This window comes from Myotis lucifugus, unplaced genomic scaffold (genome assembly GCF_000147115.1).
Source record: "Myotis lucifugus unplaced genomic scaffold, Myoluc2.0 scaffold_14, whole genome shotgun sequence".
NCBI classification, from domain to species: Eukaryota; Metazoa; Chordata; class Mammalia; order Chiroptera; family Vespertilionidae; genus Myotis; species Myotis lucifugus.
Window position 1 is genome coordinate 9,119,765 of NW_005871062.1, and position 16,849 is coordinate 9,136,613.

Here is a 16,849-nt window from a genome sequence, read left to right on the forward strand (position 1 = left end):
TCTGTTTTTCTTTTTCTAACTTCTTTGGTTGGGTGATTACCTCATTAATGTGTAGCTTTTTTTCTTTATAATATAACCATATAACCAAATAAAACTCCTCCTAAGGCTCGGTGACCATACATTTAGTTTTTCCCAGGTCGTGTATGGTTCATGTCTTGTCTGGATGTAATTGCTAATAGCATCCGCTTTAATTCCCCAAAATATCCTGGTTGGGGCAATCAATTATTTTATCTCCCTGCCCAAATCCTGCTTAAGCTGTCCCCACAAGTTCTGATGTGTAGTATTTTAAAAATTCAGTTCCAACTGTTTGCTATTATTTCTTTTAGTCTTGAAGTTCTTTAAAAAATATTTTTCTTAATTTCCAAACCTATGAGAGTTTTCAAGTTGCCTGGACTATATTTTTATTTAAATGTCATAAGATAGTATTTAAAAACAATTTATAGAAACAATTGTAGAAACAGTATAGGCCAGTAGCTCTGGAGTTGGACAGACAGACCTGGTTTTGAATCTGTATGACCTTAGGCAAGCAGTTAACTGCTCTAAGTGTTGGTTTCTTCATCTGAAAATGGAGAAGAGTAGATACCACACATATCATTGGGTGGATTAAATGAAAAATCATATTGGCACAGAGAAGGTACTTATTAAATGTTAACTTTTATGACAATTTCACTGCTTAAAAATCACTCTTATATTTCATAAAGGAAACTATACTTAGGGAATCTTCCTAAAATGATGTCGATAGCACAATTTTAGAAATTGCAAGTTTTGAAAATGTAAAAGCCCTCTTTATTCCTAATCTTTTCTGTTTGTCATCAGACTTATTAATGATGTACATATAAAACTAATACTTTCACTATTTTATATTGGGGACATCTCATGTTTACATCACCTTCTTCCATATTTGATCTTGAGAAATCAGATAAGCATCTAAGCCTTTAAAATTTTATCACTCAATGTTTTATCGCCGTTCAAATGGGCCAACTTGAGTCTAAGCAGAGCTGACAGGCCTCGCAGAGCCCTGAGAGCTGTTTCAGAATTCTCTGGTTTTGCTTTTAGGGACCGTGTTTGGGTTTTGTTTTGCAACAGTGTCTGGCTTGGTATATGGCAGGAAAAATAAACATTAGTGTGAAGTTGGGTAGCACATTGCCACCCAGAATATAAATCAGCATTCTCTTTCTGAGAAAGCAAACTAGATATTGGGTAGGCAACTAGTGGACTCTTCTATTTTGTGTGAGTGATAGTACTTTCTCCCAATTCCTTAAGATCTTTCCTTACATTTGCATAACTTCGAATTTGGCTTGTTGCAGGCTGGGGGAGGGCTGGAACATTTGATAGTGATGTTTAAACGTAATGTATATCGAGAACCTAGCAGAGTGCTGGGCCCTGTTTCATACATTATCTTATATAATCTTTACAACAGACTTTTGGGACAGTTCCCATGGTTGTCCTTATTTTACAGAAGAGGAAACTGAGGCTCAGAGCAGTTATATAACTCACCCAAGGTCACATAGCTAATAAGGGTAAAGATTGGATTTCAACCGAGGATGTTCTGACTTCACAGCCAGAGCCTCTTACCCAGCTATGCTGCTTCTCTATTTTCTATCTGCTCTTAGCCTTAACGGAAATATTAAGCACTTGGTGTTGGTGTCTTGGCTGATCTTACATATCATCTCTCAATGGCCTCTGAACATCACTGCTTCACCCGGCACCCGCGGCCACTGTGTGGCCTTCATTGAATCCACACTTTTCTCCTTTTTTTCCTCTAAGCATTGTTTACTCTGTGTGTTGGCAGCAGAAACTGAAAAGGAAATGCAGAAAAAGCATCTAACGGTTTTCATAACGTAAACCAAATGTTGGTAGCGTGGGTGAGCTCTTGGGAGGAAAGGCGCTATATAAATCTGACAGATAAATAAATAACTGGTTCTTTAAATAAACTGGCACTGAAAAAGCCTTAATCTGTAACCTATTGAATTTAGAATCCCTCGGTAGTCGGAAGTCTCCTTTTGCTCACCAACTGTGATTTCACTACCACCTGAGCCCTGTTGGGATATGAGTGTGGGGGTGCGGGTCAGAGGGGTTGGGAGTGAGCGGGGAGAGGTTTGTTAGGAACCAGGCCCCTCTTCCACTGAAAATGCTTGCCTGCCTCAGTAAACAAGAGGCATCTTTGTCACAGCTGTATTATGTATACAACACATTCTTAGGTACTTCAAAGGATTGGGAACAGGGAAAGAGGGTTCAAATGAAGGTCATTGAGTAAAGTTCACAGAATGTATTTAGGGGAGAAGAACTGAATTACTTTACTAATCTCAGCAAATAAAAGCCGTTATCAGCAGCAAGCTCTGAGAGACTTTCTTCCAAATTGTTGGTTTTGTGACCTACCCTTAAGGTCCCCTTTGCCACTTCCACTCCCTCAAAACAAACCAAGACAGAACAATCCCAGTGACAGAATCTATCTGCAGATCCCAGGCCCCCAAGTTTCACAAATCCTTCCAGTTATGCTGCCTGATGCCCATCTGGAAGTACCTTTTCCTGAAGGGGCTGTACCAGGACAGCTCTAGAGTTTCATTCTGAAAGGTGAGAAGATGAGCGGAAGTAGAGTGGTTGGGTCTGCCAGCTGCAGAGGCTCTGATTACAGAACTGAGTGGTTCCTGCCATCCCGGAGCCATCAAAGGAAGTGATTTGTGCAGGTCACCTTTGAAGGTGCTGAGATGGTGGCAGAGGGGAAAGATAGAGAACAGCGCCCTTATTGCTGTTCCTTCCTGCTAGCATAAGGTTTGGGTACTTTATAAAAATAAGGCCTTGAGAATATCCTCATCTTTCTTTTGGGTTCCCTTCTTCAAATTTTTCTTCAAAAACTCAGGTTTTCAGTGTACTGCTGGCGCCTATATTCTATTTTCCTTTTTTTTTTTTTTTTTTTTTGGTAGCTATATTCTAAACGTCAAGTCGAACCCCGAGTTTCAAATTTACACTTCTTCAAAGACTCCGCAAGGGTTTCCTTAAATAACAGCATCCTAGAAAATCTCATTCCTGATGAAGTTCCACTGTGATGCATTCAGTCCCTCAGTGAAAGGCTCTCAACCCACTGAGCCTTATATAGTTTTAAAACTTATTCAGTACATTGGCCAGGCAGATTCTGATGCTTTTAGTTCTGGGATAAAAGGATAAGTATATGTAAAATTGTTGTAAAATGATCTGGAACAAATACAATATTTGTATTTGCATGTGGCTCGCGGGCCGTAGTTTGAGGACCCCTGCTATAGAGAATGGAAGGGAGGGCAGAAGGGGAGAGTCAGAGAGAGAGAAACATCGATGTCTCTTACATGGATTGGTTGCCTCCTGCATGCTCCCCCCCTTGACTGGGAATCCTCCAGTGTGCAGGCCAATGCTCTGACCACAGTTATGCCAGCCAGGGCATAGGGTGCTGCTTTTGATAGGGTAGTAAAGACTCAGAGTAAGAGCCATGCTGTACCCTGATCTAAAAAGTACTTTATCTGCACCCAATCTTTTCAGTTTAAGATTTTAAAGCTTGATATCCTAGAAATCTGTTGGCCACCTGTTGCCACAGACTGATTCAAATCAAATTCAAATGATTTGATTAAAGCTATTAATAGGATTCAAGCTAACAGGAGAGAGTAAGACCTTAATATTACAGGATTATATTGTTGATTTTTTAAAATGTATTGAAATTAGTACTAAAATCTTTACTTTTTTCCCCCTGAACCTTGGCTCGTATTTTTTACCTGAGGGCACATATTCACAAATGCTTTTCTTTATACACATAGATTAGTGCCTTATGCATATTTTATGGATTGAGGCCTCACATTGAGGGTTCCCATCTCTAACTTCTGCACTCACCCTCCTGATGTCTACCCCAGTTCGGCAGTGATTACAGCTGTGCCAGAAACCATGCTTTTGTAGACATGACTTTATTTCATCATTCCAGTAGCATTCGGTCAGATAATACATCCCCATGTTACAGATAAGGAAACTGAAACCAAGAAAATGTGCCCCCCATCACTTCCCTAGTAAGTGGCTTCACTTCAGGACCCCAGGCTTTCTCTTTTACTACTCCGCCTTCGCAACAGGGCAGGGGCAGTTGGCACTCCTCTGGGTTTCTCTGACAGCTAAAGGATGTTAATGATACTCATTAAATAACAATAACAAAGGCTTTTATTGTTCTGTCTTATTATAAAATAATGCATATTTATTCAACTATAGATGAGCAAAAAAAGAAAGTCACCTAAAATCATTACCACCCAAAATAAGCAATATGAACATTTAGGTACAAATCCAGGATTTTATATAACACCATACACACTTTCCTTATGTTTGCGAAAATGTGATGCTCTTTGTACTCTTTCACAGCCTGCCTTAAAATATCAAAAATACCTTTGCAGGTCCTTATATATTTGTATACTGCATCATTTTTTATGATTCCTTTCAACTAAATGGCTGTATTACCACATCCTTAGCCAGTTCCTGTATTAGACATTTGTACTGGTGACCATCTTTGTAGCTAAAATCTAACTATATCTATGATTTCAGTGTGTTTTATGTGTCAGACACAGATTTATTAACTGCCTGCTCATCCTCTAAGTAATCGGGAAAAACTGTCTCTCTCCTTAATGATTACTAATGAAGTTAAACTTTTTGTTTATTTATGAGTCCTAGTATTCCTTCTTTAGTGATTTTTCCTGATTTATGTCATTTGCCCATTTTTTTCAGTTGGGATGTTCATCTTTTATTGATTTTTAAAAGCCCTTTATGTCAACAACATTAACATTGCTATATTTGTTAGAGAATTTTCCTCCAATTAGTTTAATTTTGGGGTTTGCTTCTGGTATTTTCTGACTGTCACAGATTTTCCCCCCAGTTTGTTGTTTCCTTGTTGGTTTTGTTGCTGATGTTTTTTGACTTATAGAAACTTATACAATGAGGTATGTTCATATTTATTTTGGTGGTTTCTGCTGTTGGTACAATGTATAAAAAGGTGTTTTTCTCCAAGATTTTATGTTTTCATATATATTTACTTTACTATTATGTTTTTACATTAAATCTTTATTCTACATTAAATTTATTTAAGCATATGGTATAAAGCAGAAGTTCAACCTTTTCCCCCACTAATTTGAAATGCCTATCTTAACAAATTTTGGAATATATTTGACAGTTTCTGACTTTCCATTCAATTTCTTTGACATGCCTATCTTGCATTTCTTCTATTCCTGTTTTAATTATTATGGCTTTATAATATTTTCAGTGTGAAATAGATCATTATCTCTTTTCAAAATTATTTAATCTTTTAAATAAAGTTTAGGATCATTTTGTCAAGTTGGTTGGAGAGGCATTGCTTTGCAAATAATTTCCTTAACCTGAACATCTAATCCTCAATGCTAAATTATAGAAGGTATTCGTGATGTTCTTAATTAAACAATATAACTACTTTCTTCTTGCAGATTTCAGAGACAACTGTCTGAACCCTGCCACCCCTTCCCTCCTCAGTCAGGAGTTCCTGGAGATAATCGCCCCAGTTACCACCGGCAAATGTCAGAACCTATTGTCCCTGCAGCTCCCCCACCCCTCAGGGATTCAAACAAGAATACCATGACCCACTCTATGAACATGGGGTCCCAGGCATGCCGGGCCCCCCAGCACATGGGTTCCAGTCACCAATGGGAATCAAGCAGGAGCCTCGGGATTACTGCGTTGATTCAGGTTAGTATGAAGTCATGCTACTTCTTTCTTCATTCTCTCATCCATCTTTCTGGGCATTATTGAATGTCTTCCTTCTGTAGGGCTTTGGGGAATAGTTTCATAAAATTAGCCCTTAAAGAACTTAGGAGCTAGTAAAGCAGGTGTGTGTATGCATAACTGAATAAAAAACAGAGCACAAAAGCCATGCAAATGGTAGGAAGTGCAGGGGGCAGTCAAAAGTGGTGCAAGGAGATTTCAAGAGGGTGGCAAGTAGGTGGAAGCTACACTCACCTCCTCCAGGACCAAACCAGAATTACAACTAAATTAAAAGTGGTGCAGAATACACCTCTGAGGCCAACCCTGAAGATTGCTGGGGTCCAGTCTTTTTTTTTTTTCAGAGAGGAAGGGAGAGGGAGAGAGAAAATCATTGATCGGCTGCCTCCTGCACGCTCCACACTAGGGATTGAGCCTGCAACTGGGGCATGTGCCCTGACTGAGAATCTAACCGTGATCGCCTGGTTACTAGGTCGATGCTCAACCACTGAGCCACGCTGGCCAGGCCCGGGGTCCAATCTTGATGATACTCTTTTTAAGACCTATTATCTTAGGGTCACTGGACACAGGGAATATTATTTCTGCATCTTAGTCCTGTCCCTAGTTCTGTGGCTTTCTTTCTTAATACAAGACTCACAAACTTTCAATATAAGAATATTGAAGAGAGTGGGAAGGGATTCTTTCTATTCTTGAAATGAATGGTGTTCCAAGAAAGCACCTGGTGTGTCATTGCTCTGTGGGGTGCTGGGTGCACCGTGGGAAAGGTGTCTTTTTGGTTGCTTCATGGGATTCACTGCTCTATTGCAATGTTTTCATCTGGAAAAGTTTCTGTGTCCTTCAGTGGCTGCTGGTGTACACAGGGAGAGATACATTAGGTCTCCTATTATTTGGTTACTAGAGGCCCAGTGCATGAATTCGTGCACAGGTGGGGTCTGGCCAACCTGCCCCGATGGGGACCGATCAGGGCCGGGTGGCAGAGAGGAGGGGCCTAGGGAGGTTGGCCGGCAGGCTCTGCCCCCAATCAGGATGGTGGGGCCAATCAGGAGCAGGGCCAGCCAGGGGAAGGGTCTGCAGGAGGTTGGGGGGGTTGATCAGGCCCCCATCGGGCTGGTTGACCACCGCAGTACACATCATAGTGACTGGTCATTCCAGTCGTTCCGGTCACTTGGCTTTTATATAGATAGATAGGTTACTCTTGTCTAGAACCTTAAGCATATCAAGAGTTTAAGCTGTACTTGGGGGCCCTGCTGTCCCCCCTCCCCTCCACACACACTCATTCACTGACTACATATCTTAGAGGTCAGGTTTATTAAATGAGATCATCAGGGAAAAGGAGGGTTGGGTTGTAGCTTGCACATTTAGAAACTGTTTCTTCTGCTTCGTTTTTCCTCCTTTCAGAAATGACTTAAGTTTTTCACTCTTTTTTGCAGTTGGTGCTAAAGGAATTTGAGGGTTGGTGGGTAGGTTTTCATCCTTCCCCAGGCATGCTTTTCTTGAAGACCCTAGGGAAGGGCGGGGCAGTATATACTTGAATGGCTTTTGCAAATGAAATAGGTTATAGAATTTACTCAATGGCCTTTTGTGAGATAATACATAGGTTGCTAAATTCAGGCAGAAATTGGTTATGGAAAAGGTTGAGGAGGTAAGCAGACGGGAGACATCTGTTGCTTTATGATAGAAAAATCACCAAGTATAGGTATCAATAACTTGTAAAGTTCCCATTGGCATTCCTCCTGAAGGCTTTGATGTATTATTCTCAGGAGTTGGCATGACCAGAAACATTTTTACTTTGGGATTGACATTTTAATCTGTCCTGACCAGTTTTTTACCCCATCCCACTCCCTTAAAGCAAGACACTCAGCAGATGTTACCATATCTGTAATTCTTTGGTCTGAGTGGTGTCCTGGTATGTAGGCAGGCTTGCCCTGCATAGACACAACTCAACTCACTGTCTTGAAAACATGATGGCAGAAGAAGAGATGGCTGTGCAGGGGTTCCATTCTGACAGGTCCGGCATGGTGCAAATGTACTTGCCAAATCCACTCCTGCCAGTTCTTGTCCTAGCTTCATAGCTTCAGATCCCCTAATCTCTTTGGCCTAAAAATACCTTCACCTCTTACAGCAGAACTGGATGTGACCATCAGCTATAAAGAGTAAATTGGGAAGATCTTAGTGACCCTCCTCCCCGTCCAAAACCCCAAAGCCGCAGAGTTGTTATAGGCAGGAGGCCAACCTTGGCCTTTTAAAAGCCAATTTCTTCTACCATGAGCTCTCTCATCAAGTTTGGTATTAAACTAATTTCTAAATGAGCAAGTTGTGAGAATGAGACATTTTTTTCTCTCAGTTCTCGATTTAGGAGTCAAGAGTCCTCCTTTCAGATGGTGGGTTATATGGTGTTTTCCATGTTGGTTATTAGGGTGGTACCTCTTTCCCAGGACAAAACCAAAATGACATGACCTTGGAGCAGGAGAAGGTTAGGGCTTCACTGCAGAGCTGCAGTTTGATTGTTGTGATGACTCACCACAGAAATGATTGACGAGAGTGTGCCTGTCTGTGTTTCTCTTTCAGAAGTGCCTAACTGCCAGTCAACCTACATGAGAGGGGGCTATTTCTCCAACAGCCATGAAGGTAAGTAACTTTAAAAAAGAAAAGTATTCAGGGAAGCTTAAAATTGCTCAGTTTCCAGGCTAAGATTTCAGATCATAGTTTAAACCATCCTTAGCTCATGAATATGAGAGCTAGTTGATCATATTCTTCTGTTATTTTGCTCACACAGTCTGAGGCATGCTCCTGAGCACTGTGAGGGCTGCCAGCATTTTCAATAGCAATGACCCTAACTGTAGGAGTTCAGGGGAGAATGTGAAGAAAAGGTGGACCAATCAGTTTTCCACATTTCCATACAAGGAGATTACACAGCTGTATATAACACATTCGGCCTAAACTGGAACTTAGGAATTATGTCATGACTTGAGATGGTAGGTTCAGGACTTCTCTTCTGAACATTGAAACATGGGAGAGCTTTTTCCTTAGAACAGCTTCCCCAGAAGTATGTTTTATTTTCTGTTAAATTAACCACTCCATAAATATCTAGAGCAGTGATTCATCAAACCCAGGGCATAACCTTCACCTGGAACTTGTTAGAAATGCAAATTCTCAGGACCCACCCAGACCTAGTGAATAAGAAACTCCCAGCAATCCATGTTTTAGCAAGCCAGGTGATCTGATGCACATTCAAGTCGGAGAACTACTATAGAGCAGAGAGTCTGAGCTTTGGCTCCACATTAGAATCACCTGAGGAGCTTTTAAAACATTTGATATCCAGGCTTCACCCAGACCATTAAGCAGAAATTCTGGGGTGGAACCCAGGGGTTAGTAGCCTCTAAAACTCCCCAGGTGATTCTAATGTGCAGCCAAGGTTGAGAACCACTGCTCTAGAGTTTTGGAGGAAGGTTGAAAGAACTAATAAAACAGCACTATGAAACATTGGCTGGTTTTTGTAAGTGATTGGTTCACAGGAGTAGTTTCAATGAAAAATTATTTCCCACTGGCTTGGTTGGAGGGGAGACCAGGTGTTGTTGCACGGGGCACTGAGATAATCAGAGTGAGTGTCCAGCCCTGGGAAGGAAGGGCTTCTATTGGACCTCTGACTGTGATCGGCACAGCTGTGTGGGGCTCTCTTCCAGGTTCCCGAATGTTTCTACAGAATCAATTGATGTCTGCAGCAGGCAAAATAAGAGGGAGTTGGGGGGAAGAGGGAGGAAAACATTTTGCATAATTACAACATTTAGAAAGGAGCATGCTCTTAAAGGAAATATTTTTAGTAAGGCATTGGGCTGCTTACTACACACAAAATACCTGGTGAGTTTGTGTTCGTTGCCCCACTCTTTCCCATTCCTTTCCCTGCCCCCACACAGTGAAGAAGTTCGTTGCAAAGAGACCTGCATTTTTAATTGCTCTAAATTATTCTGACATGGTTTTTCCCTCCGTATACAGGCTTGACCACAGATGCCTGTGAAACAGTTAGTGGAACAAGTGTTTCTGATTGGCATCTGTGATTACTAAGATAGCCATCTTGCCTTAGCGTTCACCTGGAATCTTTGCATACTATTTTGAATCTCTCATTTCTACTTTGCTCCTCAAACAGGTCCTTCCTTCCTGCCACCTTTATTTGAGTGATTAGATAGTTGTAGCCACAACTGATGTAATTGCTGGCGCAAATTCAACTGACTTACATTTCACTTAAACCAACAGCATCTTCCAGATGTTTTAGAGAATCACATGTGGTGATAACTAGAAACCACAAAATACATCAAAACGATACTCATGGGCAGGCCTTCATCTGATTAGTTTGAAAACCAAACCTAGAAGGTAATCTAGCTTTACATTTTCTCCCAGTATATTATAACTGCATTATCTTTACGTTAGAGGAAGAAAAGCTCTAAAAATAACACAGCAAGTGTAACAGGTGTGTGAATTTTGAAGTAGTATATTTATAATGACTATCATAAGGCCATTCAAACATCACTGGAGTTACCAAAATCCATATGGAAAATCAGGAATATATAGTTTTCTGGCAAACAAGGCAAAAAGCATGATGTAACTCTTGTTGATAGTATAAAGTATTACAGTTTGTCATAAAAGTCAGTTTTCTAATCAAATTGGAAAATAAATGTATCATAGGAGTCACTGAATTCCTGATTTAAAAGTTAGCATTGTATTCCTAAGTCTTTTTTAATGGAGACTGTAGATTCTCTCATTTATTCAAATACTTATTGAGCACTTATTATGTATCAGGTGCTATGAAGATATGAAGAAATTCAGAACATGGTCCTTATCCTCAAGGAATTTTGAATCTATGAGAGAGAATAGAAGATAAAGCTCTCACATTATTCAATTAATTTCTTAATAGTACTTATCACAATGTACAATTAACTATCTTAACTTTTTTCAATCATCATTTATTGCACACTTATCTACCAGGAGCTATTCTTGGCACGCCAGTATAAAGATAAATAGGTCCATGGAACAGAATATATATTAACTTGTTAAATTCTCACAACTCTATAAGGTAGGAATTATTATCTTCCCTAGTCTTCATATGAGGAAACTGGAGCACAGAGAAATTAATTAACTTGTTCAAGGTCACACAGCTAATCTAGGTCCATCAGTCTGGCTCTAGGGCCTACACTCTTTAAATGTTCCATACCACACCATGTCTCATTTATTTATTTTTTTTCCTACTTAATTGTCTGTGTCCATCAATTGGGATGCGAGCTCCATGAGCACAGGCACCAAGTCCGTAGTCTTCTCATGTCTACCTCCTTCCAGCGCAGTGCCTGGCAAAAATATTTATTGAATTAAATAATAAATAAATGACAATAAAATTATACATCCTTTGAGGTAGTTAAGCAAACAGAGAAATAGTGCTTAGAGCTGAGGAAACAAAAAATCATTCAAACCTCAAAAAAATCTCAGTTTCCTTTAAATTGGGCAGTGTTTTCCCAGTTCCAGGCCTCTTAAAAATGGTGCTGGTCCTGCCAAGAACTTGGTCTGGACTGATCATGAAGAAAGAACAACAGATTGTTTCTTGGCACCTTTACCTGTGGATTTTTCAAGTTATAGCAAATCCCTCTCGAAATCTAAGATAGCCCTTCACTGCAGAGTGCTTCCCCCTGCCTGTCCCCACTGCAGACCTGGCACGCATACACCTGTACTACACAGCCAGGTTTGTGGACCAGAGAACTGAGCACAGGGAGCATCGTTTACCAGACAGGCGCCCCTGGTGCTTTCTCCTGAGAAGTGTGCTGGTGGAGGAGAGTACACGGGAGTGCTCACACCCGGAAGCAGGCCAGACCATGGGGAGAGATGTGGTCCCCATCAAGCCTGTCTATTAAGTGGCTTTGATTTGAACCGCTGATCTTGTCAGGATGCCTGGTGACACGGTGGTCAGCATGGAATGCATATTAAGGGTTTTTGTGGATTGTGAATACAGGACATTCTTTCCTTCTTCTTGACCCCTTTAACTTTCTGCCCTGGCTTCCTTTCATTTCCTCGTACATGTGTTGTTAGACCAGTCAGTTCCCCCTTCTTGATCTCTGTTTTGTTATCTGTAAAATAAGTTTTATTGCTAGAACGTCTCTTCAGATTCCTTCCATGTGCCTGGTTATAACTGCAACATGCTTTTTAAGTTATTACTCCGCGAAATCCTCCACAGGCCCAAGTCTTTAGTCAATTTGGCGATCCTCTCTCCCCTCCAAACTCTTTCGTAATTGAATGAGGTATGTGGGCAGCCTCGACAAAGAAAGGTTGAAAATGGCGAGACTATGCACAGATCAACCAAATCCATGTGGCTAGGCCGACTGAAATAGATGAGATGTCTTTTCAGATATAAAGCCTTAGACACAGCAACACTGATCCATGCAGACATCAGAAGCAAGATGTGAAGGAACTTCTGGTGACTCGGTGCTTCCCTGCAGTCTTAGCTCTCAGAGCAGGGCCGCTCTGAAGCTCTGGTGAATACATCAGAACGCGAAGGCCTGAGTCCTTTTGAAGTCCCCCAAAATTCAGTCTAGCATCGATATTTCCATTAATGGGGCTTAGGGCCCAAAAGGATAGGATCCCATTTTAGTTCTTAGATCCAGAATTTTAATAGAACACACAGAGAATTTGTTAAGCAACGTGGTCTTTCTTTTTAACTTCTCCTTCAGGCTTTTCATATGAAAAAGATCCCCGGTTGTACTTCGATGACACTTGTGTTGTTCCTGAGAGACTGGAAGGTGAGTAGCCCTATCCGGTTTGTTGCTAAGCCGGAGGCTCAGGGATGTCAGAGCACCTCCCTCAGTCTTATTAATAGCAGATTAGCATTAACTCTTTTTTGCCCAAACCACCTGAAATACTTAAGATTAAAGTATTGCATGTGTACCTTTGTCCCAAACAGGCAAAGTCAAACAAGAGCCCACCATGTATCGTGAGGGGCCCCCTTACCAGAGGCGAGGCTCCCTTCAGCTGTGGCAGTTCCTGGTTACCCTTCTGGATGACCCAGCCAATGCCCACTTCATTGCCTGGACAGGCCGAGGCATGGAGTTCAAGCTGATAGAACCTGAGGAGGTGAGCATTGGATGCTGGACTCGAATGATTTTTTATTTGTTGATGGTGCTGATGTTTGCTCTTGTTCAGTTCTCCATTGAGGCTTGTACAGTGTTAAATATGCTCTTCTCATTCAGATCTGGCCTGGTCAGTGGGCTTGGCGGTGCCCTTCCTATTATCCAGAGGTCAGTTTACAATTCACAGACAGGCAGATTCTCCACTGTGAAATACATTAAAAAGCATTAGCATCCCTTCTACAAAGTCTGGGGAGGGGGCCATAAAGATCTAAATGGGGCCTGTTTTTCGCCTTGGATAGTTGTTTACAAGTGTTGTTTCAGTGATAAACTTGTTTTGGTGTCGGCCCTTATGTGTCATAGCCTATATGTGGAGCTACAGAATATTTGTGTGATGCTTTGGTAATATATTACAGGATGCAGCTACCCCAGTACATATTTCAAATAGCTCTAACCTAAAGAAATGAAATTATCAGAGATAATTTAGATTTTTTTAAGTATATTATGTGACATCACGATAGTTGAAAGATGACAAAACCTTCGTTATATTGTTAATAGAAAAAGAAATATTGTTAACATTATTACTGTCTGTTGCTCAGAACTATTGACAAAAAGACCTATGGACAGAACCAGTACCATCTCTTCAGTGGGGAAGACATATTACAGAACCCCTTACCTGAATATCACATAACAAAGTAAATCAAATTAGACTCTCAGTTTGGCATATTCCAAAGGGATTGATTTTTAATTTCTATTTGACTTAGATTCTAGAGAGATTATAAATGAGAAGAAGTAACAGCCCTGAAAATCTTTCATGTGCTTCGTAGAGTAGCATGTACTTAGGTGTGTTATATATTAAATCAGCAGAGCATAAGTATCTTTGGGTATGTGTAATTGAAATGAGAACAATGTTCTTAGAAAACATTTGAGCAAGAACTGCAGTTTTAAATGTTGTTCCTTTAATTCCAGGGCTCAGGCTAGCACACTAAGGGGTTAAGTTGGTATGAGGGCTAACAGTGGAGGTAACAACCTGGCACTTGATTTGGAAGAAGACAATGGTCCAAAAGTTAAGAGGAGAATATGTGGATTGGAGGCAGTTATAAAAGGAGATGCACGTAAGGTGTTCTTTACCTTGTATCACTCACAAAAATGGAAATGTGTCAACATTCCATGTTATAAATGGTTTCTGTCAGGACTCAACCTACCTTCAAAGCCAGAGTCCGGTACCGTTGTGTTTCTAAGCGTTTCTTTATGGCTAAGTCATGTGGAAATGGAGCCATGTTTTCGGCCTCCAGCCATACTGGGGAGCCATCGGCCCGCATTCTGTTCCTCATAACGCGGCCTGGTTTATGTGAGGCTTGAGGAAAGCATGTCACCTAGACTCTCCGAGGCTTTGTGACAGTAAATCTGTCCTGCGGCAGCCCTTATTGATTTATCCTGTTGCACAAACAGGAGCTTTTATTACTTTATTGCCACTGCCTCGGGCCTAAGCACAGGCTGTACAGCTGCAGGTGAACCTGGTTATGACCCTTTGTAAAGCTGTTATTGAATCTTCTGCTCTCCTACCAGTGGTAAAGAAAATGATGAACAGATGGCAAAGGGCCTCTGCTTTCTCAATAAAGAAACTAATATTAATCCAGAACGCTCATAAATGCCAAGCGGCCAAGTCACGTGAGGCCCGTGGTGGCCTTGAGCCCCCCCTCGGCTGATTGGACAGCTTCGTTTCTTCAGGAAGTGCTCCTTCCCACCCCACCTTGCCATCCCAGGCATTCCATGAACCCTGAATGTGCCAGGCTCTTCATCCAGGACGGCTCTGTTCCATCTCTGCACTTTACCTCGGGACAGGCAGCATTTGTGGTGTTTTTTTCCCACTGTACTCCTTGCGGGCCCTTCTCTTGTTAATGTCAGGAAGATACCAACTCCTCGGAAAAGCTGTAAGAAGTCGTCATGGGGGGAGCTGGGAGGGTGAAGTGGAGGAGGAAGCTGTTTGGGACGTAATTGTAGGCAGCTGTGTGGCTGAGTAGTGCACTCTGGGTAATTATCCATAATATCCATTACACTGTGCATGGAAATTGTGGTTTTAGAACTGCGTTTTGGCAGGCCCCCTAATCAAATGTCTTTTGATAGTCGTCCAGCTTAGCACCCTCTCAATTATGACTGACTCGGCTTTAATCTGGAGCCATTTTAACTGTGAATCTGCATTAATGAATATTTTGGGGGTAGGGTTGTTTGTTGAACATGTGGCAGATAACTGATGCCATGGGAGGTGTAAAAGGATGGGCTGCGGAAAGAACCGCTCCCCGTGCTATGGCTGCTCTCTCTTGAAAAGGGAGGAAAAGATATGTGGATTTTTTTTTTAACTCCTTCAGCCTCCATCCTCAAGATGCCTGCTATCAAAGGAATGGTTGGGAAAGATGAAAGGCAGAAAGAGCTGGTAACAAACCATTCCCTGCTCCCCTCACCCCAGAAATGAGGCAGCCTTAATTCCCAGCTGCTCTGCAGTTGTGCCGCATTATGCATTACTGCAGAAGGAGCAGCCCTGGTGAAGGCCACTGAATCATAGGGCCCTGGCCCAGGAGGATGAGTCAGTAACTATGGCTACCACAGATGCTTTGAAGTCTGTGCATATACAAAACCTCTCTCCAGTAAGCTATTGCATAAGCAAGTGACTGCAAAGAGAGGTTGTGGCAGAAGCGGAGGAATATTCAAGAATGTTTTCCACCACTAAATATACTAAAGTGATGAGGCTGGGCTTCTTTTAAGGGTCCCTGCGTCACTTGTGGCTGACAGTAGTTTAAGTACGGTTTCATAGTCTCATTTCTATTGAGCCAGGGTGGAAGAACATATATTAGGGTAGCAGTTTTCCCTTTACACTACTATTTCCAGATGTAATTTTTGGTTAATTTTGCCCTTTTGGCTATTTCAGAGATAGAGCTGAATGGATGCATTATGGAGAAAGGAGGAGAGCCAGGACATCGTGTGTGCATAGGGGCAGGAAGTAAACGAATGGAAATTTAACTTTCACAGTTTCTTGCAAGGCAGAGTGGAATCATGGCTATTAAATTATTCTAATGTAATTAGGACAGATGCATTCCTCCTTACTTATCAGATCATTTCTGGTATTTATTAAAGGTCATTTTAGAATCCTGAATTCAGATGTTGTTTTCATTCTGCCCAAATACTTTCAGCAGAATGCTGTTTTATGATCTACTTTTCCACTTGCAATCTCCCTACTTCCCATTCCATATTTAACATTTGGTGTTTTAATATAGTTATTTTGCTTTTTTTAAAAAGTTTCCAAGACTGACTTAAAATGTTCAAAACCTGACCCCTGGTTTGCATATATTTAAAGACCTCTGAGAAGACTCACATTTCTAGGGTTGTTCTTTTCCTGCCTTGACAGTCATCTTTATAGGCAGGATTTGGGCTCTTGAGAAACTTGAGAACAGAACTTGCTTGGCTGCCCTGAGAATTGGGTAAACTCTACTAGGAAGTTTTTTGGCTGCAAGACTTTTTTTGCCCAGAGCTCCAATTACTTCTCCCCATCATTGCACCTCAGGTGGACTGGGTGGGATAATGCACTTCAGAACTGTTTGGGAAACCCTGTTAATTTTTCATTAAGTGGATAATGGTGCTACATGTTTTAATGTCCATTCTTCAAGTCCTCTGGGAGCAGGGGATTGGATGGCAGCAGGCTGAAATGATCTGATTCCCCCTTATTCCATGAGCTGCAATAAGTAAACATCTCCCAGCCCCTCTCCAATCTTATTAGAATTGAACTTTTGCTCTGCTGGCCCATTAGCAACTCACTAGTGTGTTTCTAATGTTTTAGGAATGACCATTCTAATTATTCCTTATTGACTGCTACAGAAACTATAGCACTTAATGGCAACATGTTAATGGTCTACGGGTATTGGTCAATAATTCATATGTGGAGAAACAGTAGAGGGCCTGCTTCCTCTGGGACATCAGCCCAGCCCTCTGTAATCTACAGTACTAGCATT

The 16,849-nt window shown here is 41.4% G+C and overlaps 1 protein-coding gene across 1 annotated transcript in view; it reads left to right on the forward strand.

Annotated features, from left to right (window-relative positions):
• Positions 1-16,849, forward strand: part of ETV5 (ETS variant 5) — a 57,750-nt gene that overhangs the window by 36,472 nt on the left and 4,429 nt on the right. Inside the window, 5 exon segments of the mRNA XM_006084818.3 lie at positions 5,454-5,572; positions 5,575-5,712; positions 8,314-8,373; positions 12,453-12,521; positions 12,683-12,852. Coding sequence (XP_006084880.1) covers positions 5,454-5,572; positions 5,575-5,712; positions 8,314-8,373; positions 12,453-12,521; positions 12,683-12,852 — 556 coding nt within the window.